Source organism: Mesoplodon bidens (assembly GCF_964165515.1).
Source record: "Mesoplodon bidens genome assembly, chromosome: 19".
Taxonomy (NCBI): Eukaryota; Metazoa; Chordata; class Mammalia; order Artiodactyla; family Ziphiidae; genus Mesoplodon; species Mesoplodon bidens.
In genome coordinates this window covers 5,431,209-5,455,214 of record NC_138179.1, presented here as the reverse complement: position 1 = coordinate 5,455,214, position 24,006 = coordinate 5,431,209, and the positions used below count along the sequence as shown (strand labels likewise).

The 24,006-nt window shown below is 43.0% G+C and overlaps 1 protein-coding gene and 1 long non-coding RNA gene across 6 annotated transcripts in view; one reads left to right on the top strand and one right to left on the bottom strand.

Annotated features, from left to right (window-relative positions):
* Positions 1-2,064: 2,064 nt before the first annotated feature.
* LOC308607331 lies at positions 2,065-4,555 on the bottom strand. The gene is made up of 3 exons (XR_014013991.1): positions 4,512-4,555; positions 4,100-4,198; positions 2,065-2,526 (listed from the first exon to the last, which is right to left on the bottom strand). It is a non-coding gene; the product is annotated as an uncharacterized lncRNA (long non-coding RNA).
* Positions 4,556-22,780: 18,225 nt separating this feature from the next.
* The window catches only part of TEX14 (testis expressed 14, intercellular bridge forming factor), a gene marked incomplete at its 5' end in the record, with an annotated part of 79,758 nt that continues 78,532 nt past the window's right edge, over positions 22,781-24,006 (top strand). For all 5 annotated transcript variants that reach the window (XM_081218306.1, XM_081218305.1, XM_081218304.1 and 2 more), the window contains one exon: positions 22,781-22,916. In XM_081218306.1, coding sequence (XP_081074432.1) covers positions 22,781-22,916 — 136 coding nt within the window. The remainder of the gene's footprint in view (positions 22,917-24,006) is intronic.

Genomic DNA, 24,006 nt, shown 5'->3' with positions numbered 1-24,006 from the left:
TATCCAGTTCTGTTGTCTCCTCTCCTTTCTGGTTCTTTCATTCTCTCTCTGTCTCTCTGCGCTCTTATTCACATTCACAGTTCAGTGACTATATGCTAATAATTTGTAAATTTATTTTTCCAGCTCTAACCTGTTCTCTGACCCCCCAGATGCAAATATCTAATTGCATACAGCACAGTGCTAAATCTCCAACTCAGCCTATCTTAAACCTAACTCATTATCTTCAGCCCATCCCCAAATCTTTTTGTCCTCTTCCTGCATTCCCTGCCTCCGTGAACTGAATATCCATCCTTCCATCTGCACAAACCAGAAACCTAGGAATCTTCCACACCTCCTTCCCTTTAAGTCTCCATGTTCACTATAACCGCAAACCCTATCAATTTTCTCTCTAAAATATCTCGATCATGTCCATGTCTCTTTTTCTAGGCCAAGCTGTCACCATTTCTCTCTTTTTTTTTTTGAAGATTTTTTTTTAATGTGGACCATTTTCAAATTCTTTATTGAATTTGTTACAGTATTGCTTCTGTTTTATGTTTTGGTTTTTTGGCTGTGAGGCATGTGGGATCTTAGTTCCCCGACCAGGGATCAGGGATCAAACCCACACCCCCTGCATTAGACGGTGAAGTCTTAACCACTAGACCTCCAGGGAAGTCCCCACCATTTCTCTTATAGGTACTGCAAGAGCCTTTTCGCAGGTCTCTCTGCATCTTGTCTTCCCCTTCCCTCTAGTCTGTTCTCCCATGCTGCAAACAGGGTCCTTTCTAGAGTATATTTCATTTCCTGTAACTCCCTATTTTGCTCTTGGGATAAAGACCAAATTTCTTAATAAGACTTACAAAAAGTCTTGCATGTTCTGGCTCCTGTTTACCTCTTTAGTTGCATCCTTTCCCACTCTCCCCTTTACTCTTTTTTTTTTTTTTTAATATCTATTTATTTATTTATTTATTTTGGCTGCCCTGGGTCTTAGTTGCAGCATACAGTCTTCTTAGTTGCAGCATACAGTCTTCTTAGTTGCGGCATGCATGCAGGATCTAGTTCCCCGACCAGGAATCGAACCTGGGCCCCCTGCATTGGGAGCATGGAATCTCACCCACTGGACCACCAGGGAAGTCCCGTCTCACCTTTACTCTTTACACTCCAGCCACTCTGGTCTTAATTCCATGTGTGTGCCACAGCGTGCCTCTCTGCTTCACCCAATTAACTACTATTTATCCTTCAAATCTCAGCATTCATTGACCTCTTCTCTGACTCTGAACCTCTACCTCCAACAAGCCCCCTTGAAACTAGGTCAGATCTCCCCTTTAAGGCTCTCATAACACCAGATGTCTTTGTGTGATCATTTATTTAGCATATGTCTACCCAACTAGAATGAAAGATTCAGTAGAACAGGGACCATGTGGATTTTACTCGTTTTCCTAGAGCCCCTAGCCCAGTGTATGGCTTATAGGAGGTGCTCAGTATATATTTGTTAAAAGAATGGATGATTAGGTGATTGACCTGCTCCTTTCTCCTTATTTTTTTTTGTTTTGTACTCTTAAATAGGTGGAAAATATATACGTGTAGGAAGTAGAAAACAAATAAAATCCCAAAAATATAAAGAATATAAAACTGATTTATAGACCTTTTCTTTTGTTATTTAAAATTTTTTAAATTGACGTATAATTGATTTACAATGTTTTAGGTATATAGCAAAGTGATTCAGTTATACATATTTTTTTTTCAGATTCTTTCCATTATACACTATTACAAGGTATTGATATACTTCCCTGTGCTCTACAATAGGTCCTTGTTTATCTATTTTATTTATAGTAGTGTTTATCTGTTAATCCCAAATTCCTAATTTATCCCCCTGCCCTTTTCCCTTTGGTAACCATAAATTTGTTTTCTATGTCTGTGAGTCTATTTCTGTTTTGTAAATAAGTTCATTTGTATCATTTTTTTTAGATTCCACATATAAGTGATATCATATAATATTTGTCTTTATCTGACTTACTTCACTCAGTATGATAATCCCTAGGTCCATCCATGGAAATGGCATTATTTCATTCTTTTTTATGGCTGAATAATATGCCATTGTGTGTGTGTGTGTGTGTGTGTGTGTGTGTGTGTGTAGATATATACCAGATCTTCTTTATCCATTCATCTGTCAGTGGACATTTAGCATGCTTCCATGTTCATAGATCTTTTCTTCAGTTCATGTCAAACTTGGGTCGACTCACCATGCACAGTAAAGCCAATCGACTGGCACTAGGTTGTGGTGAAGGAAAATACAGCATTTATTGCAAAGCCAAGCAAGGCCTACGGGCAGCTAATGATCAAAAGACCCAAACTCCTCAATGGCTTAAAGACAGGATGAGAGAGATGGTTGTGGGGTGCTTGATCAGCTCATGGACATTCTTCTGATTGGTTGGTGCTGAGGTAATTGGGAGTCAACATCATCAGCATTCTGGTTCCAGCCTGTCTGGGGTCAATGTACTTGTGGTCAGCATGCAGTTAACTTCTTTCACCTGGTGGGGGTCTCAGTATCTGCAAAACAGCCCAAGGATATGGCTCAGAATATTATCTATAGCCCTTGAGGAGGAGCTAAACTTCCTTGACTTTGTTTAGTGGCTATTAATTATTATTATTTTGTTTTGCTTGACTGTTTTCTTTTGTTTCTGCATTTTCTCACTTCTCTGATTAAATTCGCTCTTTGGAACTCTTGGAAGGCCTAGGAGGCTAAAGTTTTTCTACAAACAAAAGGCAGGCAGAGGACATGGGGACAGGGGTTCTGTCCTGGGAAGGCCCCATAGGGTCCTGCTCAGTTACAATCCCTCCCTTTTCTTTGCTACTCCACAGTCTTGAGGGGAAACAGGTGCAGGACAAGAAAGGGAATAAAGTTCTGGATTGAGAAGTTAATCATAAACTCAGCAGAGGAACTCAGTTTTAAGGGGACTCAGTTTCACTCAGAGATAATAATGTTAACATTTTGGTTTATTTTAATCTTCTTACAACTTCGTATAATGCATTTATTTGAGTTATGATAGTTGTGATCAAATTGTGAAGAAATGTATATATCTTGTTTTTCACTTAATATTTTGTCAAAAACCTTCTCCATATGATTAAAAACTATTTTAAAATTAAGTTTAGGGGCTTCCCTGGTGGCGCAGTGGTTGAGAGTCCGCCTGCCGATGCAGGGGACGCGGGTTCGTGCCCCGGTCTGGGAAGATCCCACATGCCGCGGAGCGGCTGGGCCTGTGAGCCATGGCCGCTGAGCCTGCGCGTCTGGAGCCCGTGCTCCGCAACGGGAGAGGCCACAGCAGTGAGAGGCCACAACAGTGAGAGGCCCACGTATCACAAAAAATAAATAAATTTTAAAAATAAAAATAAAATTAAGTTTAATGGCTGGATATTATTCAGTCCTAAGGCCCATCTTTCTAATCAGTAGCCTGTAAAGACAGTTGAATTATTTCCAGTTTTTTGCTGTGATGAGGTACGTGTGCTCTGGAGCTCGCTTTTGCGAGGATGCCCATCTGTGCCCTTGTGGTTACTCTCAAGCGTGTGCTCTCTCTCTGTCTCTCTCTCAATACATTTCTGGTAGTAGAATTCCTAGGTCAAAAAGTATGCACATTTTCATTTTGAATCTTTTTTTTGGCTAGGCCGCGCGGCTTGCAGGATCTTAGGTCCCTGACCAGGGATTGAACCCTGGGCCATGGCAGTGAAAGCGTTAAGTCCTAACCACTGGACTGTCAAGGAATTCCCCATTTTGACTCTCATTGCCAAATGTTTGCACGACTTACATTCCTACTAACGGTGTATGAGGGCTGGTTTTCCTGCCTCCACCCTAGCACTGGCTTTTAGCAGTCTTTAAATGGTGATTTTTTTTTAATTGAGGTATAATTGACTTTAAATGGTTATCTTTTATGACTAAGAGAGGTTAAAAATCTTTTCATATAGTAATTTTATTAGCCAAGTGTATTTTATCATTGTAACTGTCTCATTATATCATTTGCCCACTTTTAATTTTTAATAGTGGCAAGATACACATAACATAAAATTTACCATCTTTGGGAATTCACAACAAGGTTTAAGGATAAGTCGAAACACAACTTAATGTTACTTAGGAGAGGAGACACTCTTGATCACAAAAGTGATTTCCGGCGATGAGGGTCATCACACTCCAGTTGAACAGACCCCTTATGGCTTATCCAAATACCTGCTGTAGGAGGGAGCGTTTTGTGAGTTTTCCACTTGGTTCAAAATTAGAATTGTGTTTGTGCAACTGCTCTTGCAAGTGAGGGTGATCATATGCCGCATATTTGAAAGAGCATATTTTGTACTTTTGCTTGAAGCTTTGAACTGACAGCCTATTTTTAGCATTTCCTGGACTAAATTTTTTAATGTACTTTTGCCAAATTTCATCTTTTCACACTTGCTCTTTCTGTTACGTGAATATTGGCTCGCTGAACTGCGCCAGAATCACAGCGACGTCATTAGCTCCAAGCCCTTGAAGGAAGGAACCAATTTGTTACCTTTATATCCGTAGAGCGTCTTTGCCTTTAAGTTTCATTCCACTACTATACCAGGAAAAGGACGCTGTGAATGAGATCAGCAAAAGGGGTGTGGAACATGTAGATAAGAGCAGTGACTGCCGGTAATGCTTACACTAGGCATTGTATTTCCTAAGATTTGGCAATATCTGGATATACAAAATATTGCTGCATGGTAATTATAGTTTGGAGACTATTCCAGAAGTGGGGGGTGGGTGGTAAAATGAACAAGCAAAGTGACCCTATCTTTAGAGTGATTTGAATCTGAGGGTGAGGCACCAGCGAATGCCAGTAGCTCATACTTACCTGGCAGGGGAGACACCATGATCACGAAGGTGGTTTTCCCAGGGCGAGGCTTATCCATTGCACTCCGGATGTGCTGACCCCTGCGATTTCCCCAAATGTGGGAAACTCGACTGCATAATTTGTGGTAGTGGGGGACTGCGTTCGCGCTCTCCCCTGATTCTTTTGTTTGTTAAAGAAAGTTTAAGTATCACGCAGTTTTTGTTCAACCGGTTGGGGGGTTGCTGACACGCTAGGCGTAGTGTTCTGAGGAAAAATTTGTATCAGTTTTTTCGTTCCTGGGGAGATTTCTTTTTGTACTTTATCTGTGTTGTTGAAAGTCGGAGTTGGTGGGGCTTCCCTGGTGGCCTAGTGGTTGAGAGTCCGCTTGCCGATGTAGGGAACACGGTTTCGTGTCCCGGTCCGGGAAGAATCCATATGCCGCCGAGCGGCTAGGCTCGTGAGCCACGGCCGCGGGTCCCGAGCCTGTGCTTCGCGGCGGAGGGCGGAGGGCGGAGGGCGGAGGGCGGAGGGCGGAGGGCGGAGGGCGGAGGGCGGAGGGCGGAGGGCGGAGGGCGGAGGGCGGACAGATTTAACACCATAGAATGTAGAATTTGCGGTGATTTTTTTCCTTTGTACTCTTCAGTTTTCCCAGAGGCTGAATGGTTACTTTTAAAATCAGAACTTCTTTCCCAAAACATGTTTTTTTGTTTAGCTTTTTTGTTTTTCTATCTTTTAAATTTGAGATTGGGGGGAAACTATGTGTCATCTGGGAGCTTGTGATATAATTATGTAAATGAAAGGCTGTATGAGTTAAAAGCTTTTACTTTTAGGATGATGTCTCTACTTTAAAAATCAAATGTGCTACTATATTAAAGGGGTTGTGCTACTTGGAGGGGAAGTAAATCCAACAACAGATATTTTGGGCAGTGAGTAAACGGGGGTGGAGGGGAAAGTATAGGCAAGGCATGGTTGATTACTGAGGAGGTTACGTAGTAAAAGCCCCGATCATGCAGCTGTGGCTGTGAAGAGATCACAGAACTGGTTTCCCAGTTTGCAGCTCACCCCCTGACTCTTCCAGTTATAGTTTGTGGTAGCAGAGGCTTTCTTTTCGTGATGGTCTACCGAAAGTCTGGTCCAGAAGAGGCTCTGCCATTCCCACTCCCAGCAGTATTTAGGTACCAGTAACTCACATTTGTCTGGAGTCTACTATTGGCTGTTTATGTTGGAGAGATGACAGGCCATTCAGTTGATCAGCAGCCCAGGATATGAGTATTATTCATAAATTTCTGCTGGGGCTGAGACATAAAGGTATGAGATGAAGATTTGGAAGCAAGCTATAGAACGGGCCTAGTGAAATAGTTGCATCTCATCATATTTGGCATCAGGAACGTGGGATCAATTTTTGAGGAAAGAGGATGCAAGCTGAAAAATACAGCAGTCAAGGACTGGGCTTTGCAGAATGGCCTCAATTAGAGAACAAGAGAGGAAAAGGAACCCCCCTGAAAAAAGCTGGAGCAAGATCAGAGGTGAGCACTTTCATAGTCAGTAGTCATTAGTGAGCTTTGAAAACATGCAGTCATTTTCTGCTTTTGATGCAGTAGGGGGAAATGGCAAGAAAACAAGTATAATATGTTGGCCACATTAGTAATTTTTAGTGAATGGAGTGGAGAAGACCAAGTTGCTCAGTTTGAAGCTGAAGAAGAAATCAGTCTACAAATTAAATAATCGGTACATCTCGGAAACTCCCCATAGTCCCAGGGCTTGAGAACACCTTCCATTATTTCATTGACCACATCACACTGAGAGGGTCCTAATCCTTTGCTCTCTTAGGTTCCCCGATGCCAAAGAAACTTTGTTTCGGAGGATTTTCCAGCTTTGCTCTCAGGAGATTAATTCTCCCAGTCTTTCTAACCTGATGTTTTCTCCACAGGTTAGTAGACTCTGACTATAATGAGGCTTTGACCCTTGAAAAATGCGGGGGTTAGGGGCAGCAACCCTCCACGCAGTCAAAAATCCGTGTATAATTTATAGGTGGCCCTCTGTATCTGCAGTTCCTCTGTGTCTGCACCCTTGGATACTGTAGTACTTATTTATGGAAAAAATCCACATATAAGTGAATCCATGCAGTTCAAACCCTTGTTGATCAATGATCAACTGTGTATCAGTCTATAAGCCACTGAGTGTAGAGGTTAAGAACATGGACTCTCACTAGTTCTGCTACTGTCTAACTGGGTGGTTTTAGGTAAATTAGCTAACTGTCTTGTACCTCATTTTCTTCATCTCTAAAATGGGGAATAATAGTAATAGTGACAACTGCCAATAGAAAGAAAAATGCACAATGTAAACATTGTGAGTTAAGTTTGCTTCAGGGTCTTACTGAGGACTGTAGCCCAGGAGTTAGCCTCTCAGTGGCTCTGAGAAACTGCTCTGAAGAGGTGAGGGAGAGGCTAGTTTATATATGATTTTTTTGGTGGAGAATACATGCAGTCAGGTGTGTGTCATGGTAAAAGATTACTGCTAGTCACAAAGAACATATATCACAAGTTAATGATTTTAGTTCTTTTCCCTGTATGGGAAGATGCAAGAAGCTGGGTTCATTAAAATTCTTCCTGAGATACATCTAACTATCTAAGAGCCTGTTTGTCCAAAGCACAGAGCATCCTCTTATTGTCTTAATTTCCTCAGACTGGAGCACAGAGTGCTTCATCCTTTTATCACCTTAATCTCTTCTGTCTGAAGCACAGAGTGCACTCTTGGTCAGTGACTGCAGCAGGTTAACCTTTGAAGAATTCGATGTTGAGCAAAACACTCTTTGCTCTTCTTTTGTTTGCACAACCTAAAAAGGAATTGTTGAGAATTGAATGAGATAATATCTGTAAAGCCACAGAATAGTGTCTTGACGTGTAGGAGCTATTCCATGAATGTGATGTTAAACCAATAAATTAACTCCTAAGATCTAAGAAAGGAGAGCAAGAGAATAGTACTGTAGGGGGTCTGTCCTTTTCTGGATAAAGGGACACCTGTGTATGTTTGAAAGGAGAGGTGCTAAACCCAGGGCAATGGAAAGCACTGAGATCAGAGAGGATGGGATTGGGAGCATATGTGGAACGAGAGGCTTAAGAAGAAAGGCGATGTCTCTTTTTCTGACACAACAGAGAGGCTGGGCCCAGTGGCTCTCAAACTTCAGTGTAAGAATTACCTGGAAAGCATGTTAAAAGTGCACACACCCAGGTCTCATACCCAGACATTGATTCAGTAGATGATGGGAAAGAGCATTCATTTGTACTTTAGAAATAAAAGAGAAGCTAAATTATTCTCTCTCCTACAAAGAGGATATATGGGTGTGATTGGATTAGGGTTGTGGTTCTCAATTCTGTCAAACCTAGGGTGGCCTTTGGCGAGTAGTAATGTTTCCTTTATTATTCATAGTGTGTTCGTAGAAAATACGAATGTTCAAGATGTTCCTAGAAAATATAACTACATATACTTCCCCCACAAATGATATAAATGTCCTAACTGTAATATAAAGGAGAAATAAACATAAAATGTTATAGTAAAATATTTTAGTATGTAAATGCTTGGCATGGCAACACAAGGAAACAAAAATGTCCCCACAGATTTTCAAAACTACCCCTTGACAGTGGTGGCATGGTCACTGAGAAGCACTGGTTTAGGTAGAGGTTTGAAACATCAGGGTTGAGGGAATTTAAAAGATATGTATAAAAGGAAGGGCTTCCCTGGTGGCGCAGTGGTTGAGAGTCCGCCTGCCGATGTAGGGGACACGGGTTCGTGTCCCGGTCTGGGAAGATCCCACATGCCGCAGAGCGGCTGGGCCCGTGAGCCATGGCCGCTGAGCCTGCGCGTCCGGAGCCTGTGCTCCGCAGCAGGAGAGGCCACAACAGAGAGAGGCCCGCGTACCGCAAAAAAAAAAAAAAAAAAAGGAAAGCCAAGTAGCAGTGAAGATGTGTGCAGTTTGCATGAATCTGGAGTGGGAGGATCACAGCTTCCTCCAGCAGTGCTGGGGAGAATGGGTGTAGAGGAAATGAGTACTGGATCTAGGACCAGACGGAGCAAGTGTGCTGTGCTGCAGCATGGCGGGGGGGGGGGATGAGGTGGATGAGGGGCTAGTGAGTCACATGGGATCTTGAGTGAAGAGTCTAGTGAACTGAGAGGTCAGACGGCCCTCTCTGGCAATAAGTAGACAGGAGGCTAACAGAAACTTAATCCTTGTTCAAAACATAAAATGCTGGGAGCATAGAACAGCAACGAAACAGGTTTTTCACATATATCTCTTAGCGAAAAAGAGAAACTCACAGAGATCAGGAGAAAGAAAAACTCCAGAGGGAAAGGTAGGAATGGACCCCGTCTCTTCGCTGAGGACACTGTCCATTCTCAGAAGGTGGGGTGGGTGTGTGTTAACAGGGCAGGAGACAAAGCCTGGGGCGGGGGGCTGAGCTGAGCGGGAGATCTGACTGGATGGTTCCTCCTCATTCTGTACAAACTGGGGAGCAGATTGAGAGGCTAGAAGCTTAGCTCGCATCGTGCAGTGTGAGCACTGAATTGGAGTCCAAGCGCTAGCACGGAGCCAGGCTATTCTCAATTTCATGCCCTGCTCCTCCCGCTCTTGGAACGGGAGGAAACGGTGCGGGGCTGGTATGGAGCGTTGCGATCCAGGCAAGGACGCCGGCTGACGTCGGCTGGCGACTGAAAGGCTCTGTCGCGTCCGTTTGCTCCAGGGGACTCCACACAAGGAGATCCGGAGACCTTCCGTTACGCCAGCGTTGGGAGAGGGGTGGGTTTGTGTCAGGAAAGTATCCTGGTCGGGCTGGTTGCTGGAGGAAGCGGCCTCCCGAAGCAGCCCACAGGAGGCGCAGCTGCCGGCTCGGACCTGCCGGGCTGCGCGGGACCTAAGGCGGGAGGTGGAGTAAGTCCATGAAAGGCACAGGGCATTTGGAACCGCGTTTCCTGGAAAGACGTGCTTGATTATCTATTACCAGTACCAAGATAGTTCGAAAATCTGTTTACTTGGATCGCTAAGATAAAGGCCAATTGGAGTCCTCTCAGGAGTGACCCAGGCCTTATGGTGGTGTGCGCAGCAGCGGGTAGTGCTGGGGTCAACCTCGGTTCATCCTGACCTGGCAGGGGAGATACCAGGATCACGTAGGTGGTTTATCCAGGGCGAGGCTTATCCGTTGTGATCTTGGAGAGACAGCAGTGAGTGGTGGCCTGAAGCAAGATCTTGATCCCCTGCCCAGGCGCTGAACCTGCGTAGCCTGGATGAAAACCAGGAATTTTAGCCACTGCACCCCCTGGCTCTTGCCCCCAGTGAAAAATGCATTTCTCACGGAGGCAAAAACCGTAAAAACAGGTACCAAGTTTATCGTTAGAGACATAGCACAACTACAAGTGGGGGAGCACACAGAGAAACAGTTTGTTAAGACAGAAGCAAGGCAGAGATGCACACCCGGAGAGCAAGGGTGTGGGCGTCCCCCCAATGAGGAGGAGTGCAGTGAAGAGGCGGCTAGGTCATTTACATAGGGCGGGTTTTCCGGGTCTTTGCTTACCTTTGACCAATCATCTGGTTTATTTTTCCACACCTGACCTGCCCCAGGAGCCGACCCAACACGCGTGCGGAACTTTTTTCCAAGATGGATTCCAGCCCAGAGGTTTATGGGACAGCCTTAACATCACCTATTATGGGGTGGCGCCCCCTCCTTCTTGACCCCCAAGGAGCCTTTCTGCACATGTGCAATGTCTCCCTTGCCCCAAGGACGGGAAATGTCTGACCTCTTGATCTTTTAATAGGGTTTAGTTCCACTCCGTCCCTGCCATAAAAATGTCCAATGTCCTGTTATTTACCCTATTTCTGTTGCTGGTTTTTATATTGAGGTGCAGATCTAGAAATACAGACAGGAGTCAGGTCATAAATACGTAGTCATAGAGCCCGTTTGTCTCTTGCTTCAGGAAGTGTAAACGGGGGGCTGGTAATGAATGTCTGGCCTGGAGCCCATCTTCTCACCCACTTCTTCAGGAAGTGTGAACAGGAGGCCAGTTGTAAATGTCTAGCCGGGAGCCCATCTATCTCCTGCCTCAGCTGCACTCCGGATGTGCTGACCCATGTGATTTCCCCAAACGTGGGAAACTCGACTGCATAATTTGTGGTAGTGGGGGACTGCGTTCGCGCTTTTCCGTGTTCTCTTTGTATCTTAAAGACATATCATTCAAGACTCTTTTCTAAGGGTCTAGTAGCTCACTTTTATCTAATACTGAAGGGTTTATCACATGACGTAGTGGGTGGTGGTGAATATGATACAGAGACGTAGTGAAATAAAGATCTTAAATGCTAAGCCACCATGAAACATTCTTTTGCCTGGTATAGGGTTTTTCTTGGTAGGATTGTGTTTAACTTCAGCCGTCTGACATTTAGGATCTGAGTTGACCTGCCATAAGGGCAGGTTTACCTGAAGGGTTTTGAACATTTTTAGTTATGTAAAAAAGGAGTGTTATGATATTTTTTTTTTAGGCTGGCTAAATTTTGCAGTGATACCATTTTGGATATATTGGGATAAGTAAAGCGGGTTATTAAAACTATTTTCAGGTAGTTTCTTTTACCCTTTTATATATGGCTACCAAAGCTTAAAATTACATGTTGTTCACATTATATCCTATTGGACATCATTTCTCCCTTATTTTGAAAAAGTCTCCAGGAGGTCTGGCTGTGTTACTTCTATAACATGCTCCCTCTTCCTGGAATACCCTGTCTTCCCTCATCAATCTTTTTTTTTTTTAATCAATTCACTGTTTTTATTTATTTATTTATTTGTTGGCTATGTTGCATCTTCGTTGCTGCGTACAGGCTTTCTCTGGTTGCGGTGAGCAGGGGCTATCTTTGTTGCGGTGCACGGGCTTCTCATTGCGGTGGCTTCTCTTGTTGCAGAGCACGGCTGTAGGCACGCGGGCTTCAGTAGTTGTGGCGTGCAGGCTCGGTAGTTGTGGCACACGGGCCTAGTGGTGTGTGGGATCTTCCTGGACCAGGGCTTGAACCCGTGTCCCCTGCACTGGCAGGCGGTTTCTTAACCACTGTGCCACCAGGGAAGTCCCCCTCATCAATATTGAAAATGCATACTTCGACATTCAGCTCTCTCTCTGCGAAGCTGCCTGGGATCCACCCAAACCACCACTGAACCCAGAAAGGACTTAAACATTACTAGGTACTGTAGGCACAGTGCTGCATAAAGCACTTCTTTTAAAATCAGAAGAAAAAAAAGATGAATTTTTAGGTGGAAGAAAATGTTGTCTATTTCACGGAGGAAGGGTCCACAAAGGCAAAAGTGTGTAGGATCCTTCAGAGTCATAATGAGGTCCTTAACCCTTTTATTAGTGTCATTACTCTTTTCCTATAATTCTGGCAGGTCTGTTTCCCCTACAGGTTGTGACCTTATTTATTACAGGCAGAATCTCTCTCTGCATTATTACTCTTAGTATCTCCAGTGCCTAGGCTAGTTGCTGGCACCTTAAGTTTAAGTGGCTGTAAGTTACTACTTACACGAGTAACAACTTGAGAACAGGTTTTTGTTTTTGTTTTTGTTTTTGTTTTTTCCATCATTAGTAGCACTCACAGAAACTCAAGGATAATTTGTGAATGTTGAAAATACTGGAGTAGGCAATGTGGTTATCAGAAATATAGTTCCCATACGGACCTATTGTATAGCACAGGGAACTCTACTCAATACTCACTAATGGCCTATAAGGAAAAAGAATCTAAAAAAGAGTGGATATATGTATATGTATATCTGATTCACTTTGCTATACACCTGAAACTAACACAACATTGTGAATCAACTGTATGCCAATAAAAATTTAAAAAAGAAAGAAATAGTTCCCTCAGCATAGCAAAAAGAGCTTTAGAATATCTGTGAAATCATATCTGTGGGGGACACAGATAGTCCTAGAGGACTCAGTGCTGTGGCATGCAGGGATACCATGGAAACAGCAAACCAACTGCCTAGAATGAAATTAGAAAGGTAGTTCAATAATGAAATTATATCGTATAACGGAGATGGGCTGGATCACACTTTGTGGATGAGAGTATCTAGCAGATGTCTAAGTAGAGTGACTGTGGTTTATATTGCAGAGCCCTGTGAATGGAAATGCAAAACCGGGGCCAGGGTGCATCAGAAGTGAATGGGTTCAGCTCCCTGAAATGAAGGGTGTCTGTGTAGAGTGTAGAGTTGCTCAAGCTTTCCTGGTAGTAGACATTTAGATTCAGTGTCTTGGCACCATGGACATCTTGACAGTTGAACCTGCTCTGTGAACTTATATAACAAAAGTCAGCTTTTAAAAATTACTGCCACGCTCATGATATTTCTGAACATCAACCTTTCCTTGACTCTGACGAAGCTAAGAGATGGGTGAAAATTCAGAGATGAGGTGAGACTCACAGACTGAGGGGCATGTCTGTTGGGACAGAAATCTTAGTTGGCAGGGGCAGCCATGATCTGAGAGAGGTTGGTAAGTGTGCTGGTGCCACCACTCCCCAGGTAGGTGGGAACTCTCCAAATACCTACTGTGCTGAGGCAGGGTCTGTGCCTCTCCACCTCGGCTTATTTGGGGCCTTTGAGTTAGTTGGTCACTGAGTTGTTTTATTCTGTATATAAATATATGTATGTATGTACGTGTATGTATGTATATATATATATATATATATATATACACATATATAGATATATATTCACCATAATTATTACTAATAATTATCATTGTTCCTAGAGGACAAAATCAAGCACAGATATGTAAAATATGGTAAAAATCACAATTTGAATCTAAGTCTATCTGATGCTAAAGCCTGTGTTCAAAACTAAATACTGTGCCAGCTATTTCTTGTAATGTTTCCACCAGGACTTGGTCTTCTCTTTATGAAAAAAAAAAAAAACAGTCTAACAATATCATTGAAAGTCTGTAACCTGTATCTCACAACCAGTAATATTGATATCATTTCAGTGCATGTCCTTCCAGTAATTTTCCTTAAGGATATACATTTTTACAAAATTGCAGTCATGGTATACATACCATTTCAAACCCTTTTTCCCTCCTAACCTTAAATAATAAAAATGTCTTTCACGTTGTTAATCGTTCTTATATTACTATTGTTTGCTTAATACTCCATTTCCCTATTGCTTTGATTCTAGGGTTTTTGGGTGATTTTGATTTTTTTGTAATTCTATAATGAACACCCTATGCATAGGGCATAGTCTCTCTAGAATTACTTTCTGTAGTTAAATTAAATGACATTTCTGGGTCAAAGTGTATGAACATATTTCGGGCAGTAGATGTATATAATTAGGGTTAAAATTTTTTTTCATTATAAGTAATATTATAGTCATGTTACAGAATATGTAGGGGAAAATACATTAGTCCATTCTTCTGTATTGACACTGATATGATTATGTTACTTTGCATTTTGATGTATTTCCTTTAAGTGTCTTAAGTTTCGCCCTTTTAGAAACAGTTTTAATCGTAGTATATATTCTATTTCATATGCTGCCTTTTTTGCATGCAGTGTTACTGCAATTTAGGCTTTCCTCTCCTTCTTAACAAACTTGAAGTTCTTTTTATAATTATCTATGAACCCTGAAATTAGAAAGAGATCTGGACTTTGAAAGATGAAAGGAAGCAGGGAAAAGTCATTTTTAGAGTTTAAAAATATCATATGTCACCTCTCCTCCCTCAAATAATTTAAGGCATTTCTTAAGATGACTAAAATATTAAAATAACAGAGAAAACTACTAGAAATTACCCTAAGAAATCATCATTAATTATTCACAAAGATATATCTACAAGGCTGTTCATTGTTTTATATATATATGTGACAATAAACTAGAAGCGATAGAACATTGATATAAATTACCTATGACAACATATAACAAAATGAATGTAAAATGTTACAAAACATCGTGTGAAGTATAATTGTATTAAAAATATATATGCATAGAGAATTGGAGTTACCATATATAATATCAAAGTGTTAACTGGTAATTTCGTAGTGGGAATGTGGTTAATTTTAATATTAAAAAACACTTTTCTGTCTTTTCCTAATTACCTGCAAGGAAAATTTCATCGCTATTGTAATAATTAAAAATACCATCCAAAAATGCAAAACAAAGCACTTAAAAATCATATGGACTAAGAGGGAAATAACTACCAAAGGGTTGCAAAAATATGCCACCCCAAAATGTGTCACTTTGGCGTAAGGATTATTTTGAGCTAAAAGCACTGAAAAACAGCAAGTATGTAAGAAGAGTGGTCTGACCTCCCTTTGTCTTCCTAAAAGCAGGAGGTAAAACTCCCAACTGAAAGATGTTCTCCCTAACCCAGGGGAAAGAAACATTGCCAGACAAGGGGGACAAAGCCGAGATTTCTGTACAAACAGGTCTTGTTAAAATAATTACCTTCCTTTAGCCTTCCCATATATGTTAGTTACTTTTCCACAATTGTCACTCTTTGTTCAACTTAATATAAAAACATGTAGGTTTCCACTTCTTTGGGCCTTCATTTCCTTATGAGGGCTCCTGTACACTTTTGTTAAATAACTGTGTATGCTTTTATCCTGGTAGACCGTCTATGCCAGCGTAATTTTCAGGCTAGGCCGGAGACCCTAACAGAGGAGAGGTAAAGTTTTGCCTCCCGCACACCACCAAGTCCTTGACACCCTAGTTGCTGCAGAGTTGTTTTGCCCAGAGCGCCTCGCCAGCAAGGGCAGAAAGGAAAACTGTGTGTCACATATTTTCGCTGTCCAAACAGAACAGAGCAGCGCTCGCTTTGTTACCACATCCAGGCCAGGTGCTGCTCTCCTTGGCGCCGAGCATGCAGAGGCTTGAATCTTGCTGAAGTCGGATTTGGACACCTGTCCAGGAGCGGAATGGCCTGGGTCGGTTGAGGGGCTCGAGGCTGCGTTTGACCCGCGTTCTCCTGTTCAGCTCCCACAGGAATCTTGTGAAGTAGGCAGGCAGTAGTATTCCCACTTTACACTTTTGGGAACTGGAGGTTGAGAGAGAATTGAGGGTTATGACCCAGTCCCATAGTGGAGCAGCGAGTCAGGCTCGCAGAACCGACAGTGCAGCCCTCTTCCTCTGAGGCCCGCGCGCCCCCGCCGCCCGCAACTGCCCTGCCCGCCCCTGCGGCGCAGTACTAGGACGCGTAACAAATCTACGCCGTAATTTTTGCGTATGCCTGCCAAGACAAGGAATTGAACAGTCTTTTCAGCTACACTTGTCGATGATCGTCTTTGGGGTCGGCACGAGGCATAGCTAGAGCGAACTGACCGTTTCTCCAAAAGCAGTGACGTCGAGTGACAAGAGGCGGGGATATGTAGATGAGGGGCGCGCCGCCTGCTGGTTCGATTTCATTCTTCGCTGGGCAGAATTTCCGCTGAACGTTCAAAGGATGTATCTTGGTCAGTGTCATATGAATAATCCTGCAGTTTCCAACCAAAGGCCTAAAAAACTTGGAATATAATTGACCATAAGTGGTTTGTGTGCTGAGTTCGAGGGTGAGGTGCCAGGCAGCACGAGCAACTCATACTTACCTGGCAGGGGAGACACCATGATCACGAAGGTGGTTTTCCCAGGGCGAGGCTTATCCATTGCACTCCGGATGTGCTGACCCCTGCGATTTCCCCAAATGTGGGAAACTCGACTGCATAATTTGTGGTAGTGGGGGACTGCGTTCGCGCTCTCCCCTGATATACAATGTTGAAAGAAAGATGCAATCTCGTTTTTCGTTGTGCTGGTAGTAGTTTTTTTTGTTGTTGTGGGTGTTTTTTAGATTATTAGATTAGGTATGCGATTACAAGAACTTTAATGTTTTTGGTTTTTAGACCTTCTGGGTAGGGTAGTTGATTTCCGGGTTTTTATTTTATTTTATTTTTTCCGGTATGCGGGCCTCTCACTGTTGTGGTCTCTCCCGCTGCGAAGCGCAAGGTGAGCGGCCATGGCTCAGGGGCCCAGCCGCTCCGCGGCATGTGGGATCCTCCCGGACCGGGGCACGAACCGGTATCCCCTGCATCGGCAGGCGGACTCTCAACCACTGCGCCACCAGGGAGGCCCTTACGGTGTTTTTTTTGTTTACGTTTCAACCTTCTCTGGTGAGAGTGTTCGTTGTGTTGCGTTTGCAGTGAGTTTCTGTCAGCGTCAGAGGCTTAAAACAGTCGGAGTTCTTTTATCTTACATGTTGGAGTTTTAGGAGGTGTTACCTTATTTTTCTGTGGCAAGTCTGCGGCTTTTTTCTGTTCTGTTCTTGAAAGCCCATTACGTACTACTTTGTGTGTTGACATCGGTGTTTACTGTGAAGGGTTTCTGATTACATGGGTGGTCTCTGGGTAATTCGCTATGCTGTTGCTCCATCTAATTTCAAAGCTTTAATAATCACTTCTGTAGAATCTGTTGTGACACGAAAGGAAGTAACATTCACAGGATGCGGGGACCAGGATGCAAACAGAGCGGAGGGTATTTCTTTAGTTAGCCTTACCACATCAACAAAACCGAGGATAGGGTTGTCCCGCGCAGAAGAATGACGTCATTAAAAGGGCTTGGAGTATGTAAATGAACGCAGTGTCTGCTGGTCCTTGTTCACGTTGTACGTACATTTGTTATTATTTTGCAACTGTTCCGATATACGAAATGTTTTTGTCAGGTTTTTATAGTTTAGAGAAGTTTTTATTCGTAAGTGAGGGTCTAGAACGTGCCTGAAGAGAGTGATCATAAGTGTCAAGTGTTTCGTAGCTGAGGGTGAGGTGCCAGGCAGCACAAGCAACTCATACTTACCTGGCAGGGGAGATACCATGATCACGAAGGTGGTTTTCCCAGGGCGAGGCTTATCCATTGCACTCCGGATGTGCTGACCCCTGCGATTTCCCCAAATGTGGGAAACTCGACTGCATAATTTGTGGTAGTGGGGGACTGCGTTCGCGCTTTCCCCTGATGAACTGAGTTTAAAAATAGAGTTTTCAGAGAGTTTCTGTTTAGTTAAATACTTTCGGTATGGAGTGTTAACAGTGTTTAATGTTCTTGCTTTGTTAGCATGAGGTTTTGGGGTAGTTTTTGTGGTTTTGTTGTTTTCAGAGGAAGGCCTTTAAATAATATTTGGAGTTTTCTGGGATCTTAATTACAATAGGAATTTTGTAAGCGGGAGTTGAGAGTTGTATGTCTTAACAGAACGAAGGAATTATTTCGGTTTTGACTCGAAGTTGTGCGATAATGTTTGTTAGTTTCACTGTTTATCAATCTTGCAGAATGCTGCTGTTTCATCGAGGGGAAAACGACCAAATTTACGACAGTGAAATGTGTTTGTAGGAGGAATTTAGAGTGAGTTACCTGACAGATTTGGCGGAGCTGGCTGGTTTTTTTAAAAAAAGTGTTTTGGTAATGTTTAGAACTGTTGTAAATCCTAGTACTCTGCAGACGGCGTTTTTAAAAAGAAGGATGACTGGAGAAGTAAAAGAAGGGAGTAAGACTGAAAACATTCAGGGAGTGGTTGTTAGCATGTAAGTGATTAGCACAGTCGAAGGCCTAATTCTCAGGAATGTGCATGTGCTCCAGCTTTACAAAAAAAAGTAGGAAACGTATGAAACTGAAGCGGGCCTGCGGTTTTAAATTTACCTGTATTATTTTGAACATTTTATGTCAAAGTGTAGTCATCAGGTATTGGTGTAAATGCAATTAAATAAAATATTTTAAAAGGTTGAAAAACATTAAAATGACTATTACTAAGCAAGTATTGGTGAAGATCTGGAAAAGTTGGGACACTTTTTCACTGCTGGTGATAATGTAAATGGTCCAGCCCCTACAGCAAACAGTGTCGACTAAAAAATTATTCACAACCTACCCGAAAGTTGAGAGTTTGTTTTTATTCGGCGGGAATTTTTAGGACTTCAAGCGTGGGAGGCAGCATTTCAAGTAACCCTGAGAGAACTGCTCCGAGGAAGTGAGGGGGCCAACCAGGATATATAGGAGTTTTGCAACAGAGGGTAGATAGTCTGAACGTCAGAAGATTGTTGTTAATTAAAGAAAACCAGATATCGCAAAGTAAGGAATTTCGCGCTTTTCTGTGTATGGGAAGATGCAAGAGTCTGGGCTCACCGAAATCATTCCTCTGATATGCACCTCAGCTATCTGGGGCCAGTATCCTGTGTTTTCATATCCTGAGTTTCCTCAGGGCTCACCCTAGGGAGTGACTGCAGTCTGATGGCTGCTAGATGGCAGGTATTCTCTTCTTTCCTGAGTTCCCTCAGGGCTCACTAGCTCACCGTCGGCGGCGGCTGCAATCACTGACGACTGTGACATCCTTTGTTTACTGATATGGCAGGCAGTATTCCATTTCTCAACAGTATGGCCATTCCTCAGAAAATTAATCCAACAATCCTACTTCTGGATATATACCCTAAATAATTGAAAACGGGGATTTAAAGAGACATTGGAGCACTCATATTCATAGCAGCATTATTCACAATAGCCAAAGGTGGAATCAACCCGTGTCCATCAATGGATTAATGGATAAACAAAATGGGGTGTATATACATAGTGGGAAATTTTTCAGCCTTAAAAAAGGAAGGATATTCTGAAATATGCTACAACATGGATGAATCTTGAGGACATAGTGAAATACGTGGGTCACAAGAGGACAAATAAGTGTTTCCACTTACATGAAGCGCCAAGTGTAGTCAAATTCATAGACACAGAAAGTAAATTGGTGGTTGCCAGGGCCTGGGAGAAGGAGAAAATGCAGAGTTAGTATCTAATGGGGTATGGAGTTCCAGTTTGGAAAGATGAAAAAAATTCTGGAGATGGATGGTAGTGATTGTAGTATGACAGTGTGAATATATTCATGCCACTGAACACTTTAAATTTGTTTTAAGTGGTAAATGCTATATATATATATATATATATATATTTTTTTTTTTTTTTTTTTTTCCGGTACGCGGGCCTCTCACTGTTGTGGCCTCTCCCGTTGCGGAGCACAGGCTCCGGACGCGCAGGCTCAGCGGCCATGGCTCACGGGCCCAGCCGCTCTGCGGCATGTGGGATCCTCCCGGATCGGGGCACGAACCCGTGTTCCCTGCATCGGCAGGCGGACTCTCAACCACTGCGCCACCAGGGAAGCCCAATGCTATGTATATTTTTACCACAATAAAGTAAAGAAGGAATAAAGGCAGTGTTACATACAGGCGAACATTCCAGTGTGACAGAGCCTGAAAATGCACATTGGATTTGTCCAGGTGTAAGAAGATATTGGGGGACTTCCCTGGTCGTCCAGTGGTTAAGAGTCCTCCTTCTAATGCAGGGGACGTGGGTTTGATCCCTGTTTGGGGAACTAAGATCCCACATGCTGCGGGGCAACTAAACCCGCACGGTACAACGAATAACCCTCACACCACAACTAAGACCCGACGCAGCCAAATAAATAAAATATTTTTTAAAAAAGAAGAAGATATTGGGGGCTTTAGCCAGCAGCCCACTGTCAGGGGTATGGGGGAGAATAACACACTAGCAGACCATTCCAGCTGAATGGATGAATGAAGTGGAGATAGTAACTGTAGACTCCCCTTTCAAGAATATTTTCCACTTTTTCTTTTTTAGTAGATTATTTCAATTGGTGATAAGCACTTTTTATTTTTTTAATATTTATTTAAAATATTAAATTTTTTTCTTTATAATTATTAAAATGACCCATGCCTTTACTAAACTAAAATAAAACTATATGCATATTCATATGCCATATCTAGCTATTATTAGTGTATTAGTTTGCTAGGACTGCCATAACAGAATACTACAGACTGGATGGATTAAACTACAGAAATTTATTTTCTGAAGGTTCTGGAGGCTAGAAGTCCAAGATCAAGGTGCTGATAGGGTCGGGTTCTTCTGAAGCTTCTCTCCTTGGTTTGCAGATGGCCACTCTCTTGCTGCCTATTCACAGGGTTGTTCCTCTGTGCAAGTGCCCCTGGTGTCTCCTTCTTCTTATAAGGACACCAGTTGTATTGCATTATGGCCTCATTCTAACAGCCTCATTTTAACTTAATCGTCTCTTTAAAGACTTTATCTATGTAAATCAAATAGAAATATGCTACTCTTTTTTTTTTAAGATGGATTTACATTAACTTTTTTTTTTTAACTTTAAATTTATTTATTTATTTATTTTTGGCTGTGTTGGGTCTTTGTTTCTGTGCGAGGGCTTTCTCTATTTGTGGCAAGCAGGGGCCACTCTTCATCGCGGTGCGCGGGCCTCTCACTGTCTCGGCCTCTCTTGTTGAGGAGCACAGGCCCCAGATGCGCAGGCTCAGTAGTTGTGGCTCACGGGTCTAGTTGCTCCGCGGCATGTGGAATCTTCCCAGACCAGGGCTCGAACCCATGTCCCCTGCATTAGCAGGCAGATTCTCAACCACTGCGCCACCAGGGAAGCCCGCTACTCTTTTTTAATGCCTGGAAATAGTAGGGAGGCAGAAAGGGGGGTGGGGTGGGGTGGGGTGGGGAAGGAAAGTTATAAAAGCTTCAGCTCATATTTTAACCAAACAATATTTTCTGAGTCACTGTTCTTTGCTTAACAATGTTGTGATTACTAGGATGCTATAGGCATTGACATGGCTAGTAACAAGTACAAAGAAAATAAAACACTCAAGTTATTAGCATTTCCACATTTTATCAGTAGATTAATTAAGAGGGGGTTACTTCTCAGTAACCTAAAAGCCTCTTGGCTGGAGAAGACCCACAGAATGTGTCAACCTTTCTGGTGTTTGTTTCACTTCACCTCATATCCCACCCTCTGTGTCTCTCCGTTGTACACTCAGTTATGCACCTGATGTGCATGCTTGTTGATTCATGCAAATGGGGCTTCCTTCTCTTATCCACTGTCTGTGGAATACCAGCCTGGTGCCACTTGTCTGCCCTGCTAGACCAAGCATTGTGATGACAGTGATCCTATTTTAGGTGACTTACACAGTACCTGTCACCTGTGAGACACATGGTAGGTATACCACAATCACCGGTCAGGTGTGGATGCTACACCTGTGGAACGTTTAAATTTCTTTGCATGGTTCTTGTGTGCACAGTAGCAGCTAACAACTACTGAGAGCTCCTTGGTGCCAGGCAGAGTTCTAAGCACTTTACAGAGTTCTAAGATTTTATTGAACGTCTCAGCAGCTCTCTGGTTACTATTACCCCCATTTATAGATGAGGAAATTGAGGCCCATCAGTTATATAATTTCTCCAAGGTCACACAGTTCGGGAGGAGACAGAGGCAGGACGAGAACCTCAGAGCCTGAACTGGGAACCCAACACACATACTGTCTACTTTCCTACATACACGACTGCATTTGTGCACTAGCCTTTCAAAGTGAATACCCTCCGGGAATTCCCTGGAGGTCCAATGGTTAGGACTCCGTGCCTTCACTCCCGAGGGTATGGGTTCAATCCCTGGTTCAATCCCTGGTCGGGGAACTAAGATCCCGCAAGCCGCAAAAAAACAAAAAAATCCCACAAAGTTAATACTCTTCTGATTGTCTTAATGACGCAACAAATACATGTATTTCTGATTTTACTTTTTGGTAGTCGTCACTTTTTCACTTCAAGGAATTGATGATAAATATGTTGAGTTCTTCATTTTCAACAGTAACATTGAGAATAAACTTTAATCTTGTAGAATTTATTTTTACATTTTTGGGCCATGCCACGTGGCGTGTGGGATCTTAGTTCCCTGACCAGGGATCAAACCCGGGCCCCTGGCAGTGGAAGCGCAGAGTCTTAACCACTGGGCCGCTAGGGAAGTCCCTAATCTTGTAGAATTTCAGTAATTGTCCCCTAATGCTGTTTATTATCAATGAAAATGAACAAGAAGTGAAAGAAATGTGAAAGAATCGACGTTTTCTCCTTGCATTTCTGATTCAGTTAGAGCATGTTGCTTTCTTTTGAAACAGGATGTCTCGGGCCGTTCATCTTCCAGTCCCCTGTCCTGTTCAACTTGGTTCGTTAAGAAATGACTCCTTGGAAGCACAGCTTCATGAGTATGTCAAACAGGGGAACTATGTGAAAGTGAAGAAGATTCTTAAGAAAGGTAGGCACCGTATTGAAATGGCAGATGTGACTTGATTTACATTACTGAATAACAGCAGAAGGAAAACCAGATACATCATAAAACTGTGAGTTCTTGGGGAAATTGGAAGTTAAATTTAGAGATGAGATGTTCTCTACCAGTGCAGTCAGAGTGTTCAGTAGAGGTCTTAAATTGCGGGAGGCTCTTTTGTTTTGTTATGTGCTAAGGAACCATAAAGCCTTCCAACCGTTAGGCTCCTAAGGGTTTCTCCTCAGGCCCCAGCCACCCACCTTGGATTCTGCCTGATTCCCTTTTCTCCTTCAAATCGACTCCGCCCACTAAGTCTTCTGAGGCCTGTGGTGGAGAGAAGGCCAGTTTTCACAGCTCTCTTCTTCCTTTTGCTCCTTAGAGGCACTTGGTACTTTTGTTTTCAGGGTGTTTTGTTTTTGTTTCTGTTTTTTTGCTGTAGGCTACAGGCACCTCAGCCTGTAGAGCAGACAGAAATAAGAAACATAGCTCAGGCAATCTTCAAAAGAACAAACAGGGGCTTCCCTGGTGGCGCAGTGGTTGGGAGTCCGCCTGCCGATGCAGGGGACACGGGTTCGTGCCCCGGTCCGGGAAGATCCCACATGCCGCGGAGTGGCTGGGCCTGTGAACAATGGCCACTGAGCCTGCGCGTCCCGAGCCTGTGCTCCGCAACGGGAGAGGCCACAACAGTGTGAGGCCCGTGTACCGCAAAAAAAAAAAGAACAAACAAACAAACAAACACAAAAAAGCATACACAAACAAAACCTCTGCTGGTATTTGCCCCTGATCTAGAGATCCAGACCTGCTTTTCTTAGAATAACCTGAAGACCTGTTAGATTACCCCTCTTCCTTCTTAGTATTAAAGGGAAGGCTTATAAGGCTTCTCTCAGCTGGTTTGTGGAACAGTCAGGGCGACCTAATTTTTCTACAGTGTTTCTCTATTTGCCTCAACAGTATTCCTGAGGATTTCCAGAAAGGTAACACCAGTTTTGTTTTGTTTTTAATGTTTATTTATTTATTTATTTTGCCTGCGCCGGGTCTTAGTTGCAGCATGCGGCCTCTTAGTTGTGGCATGCATGCAGGA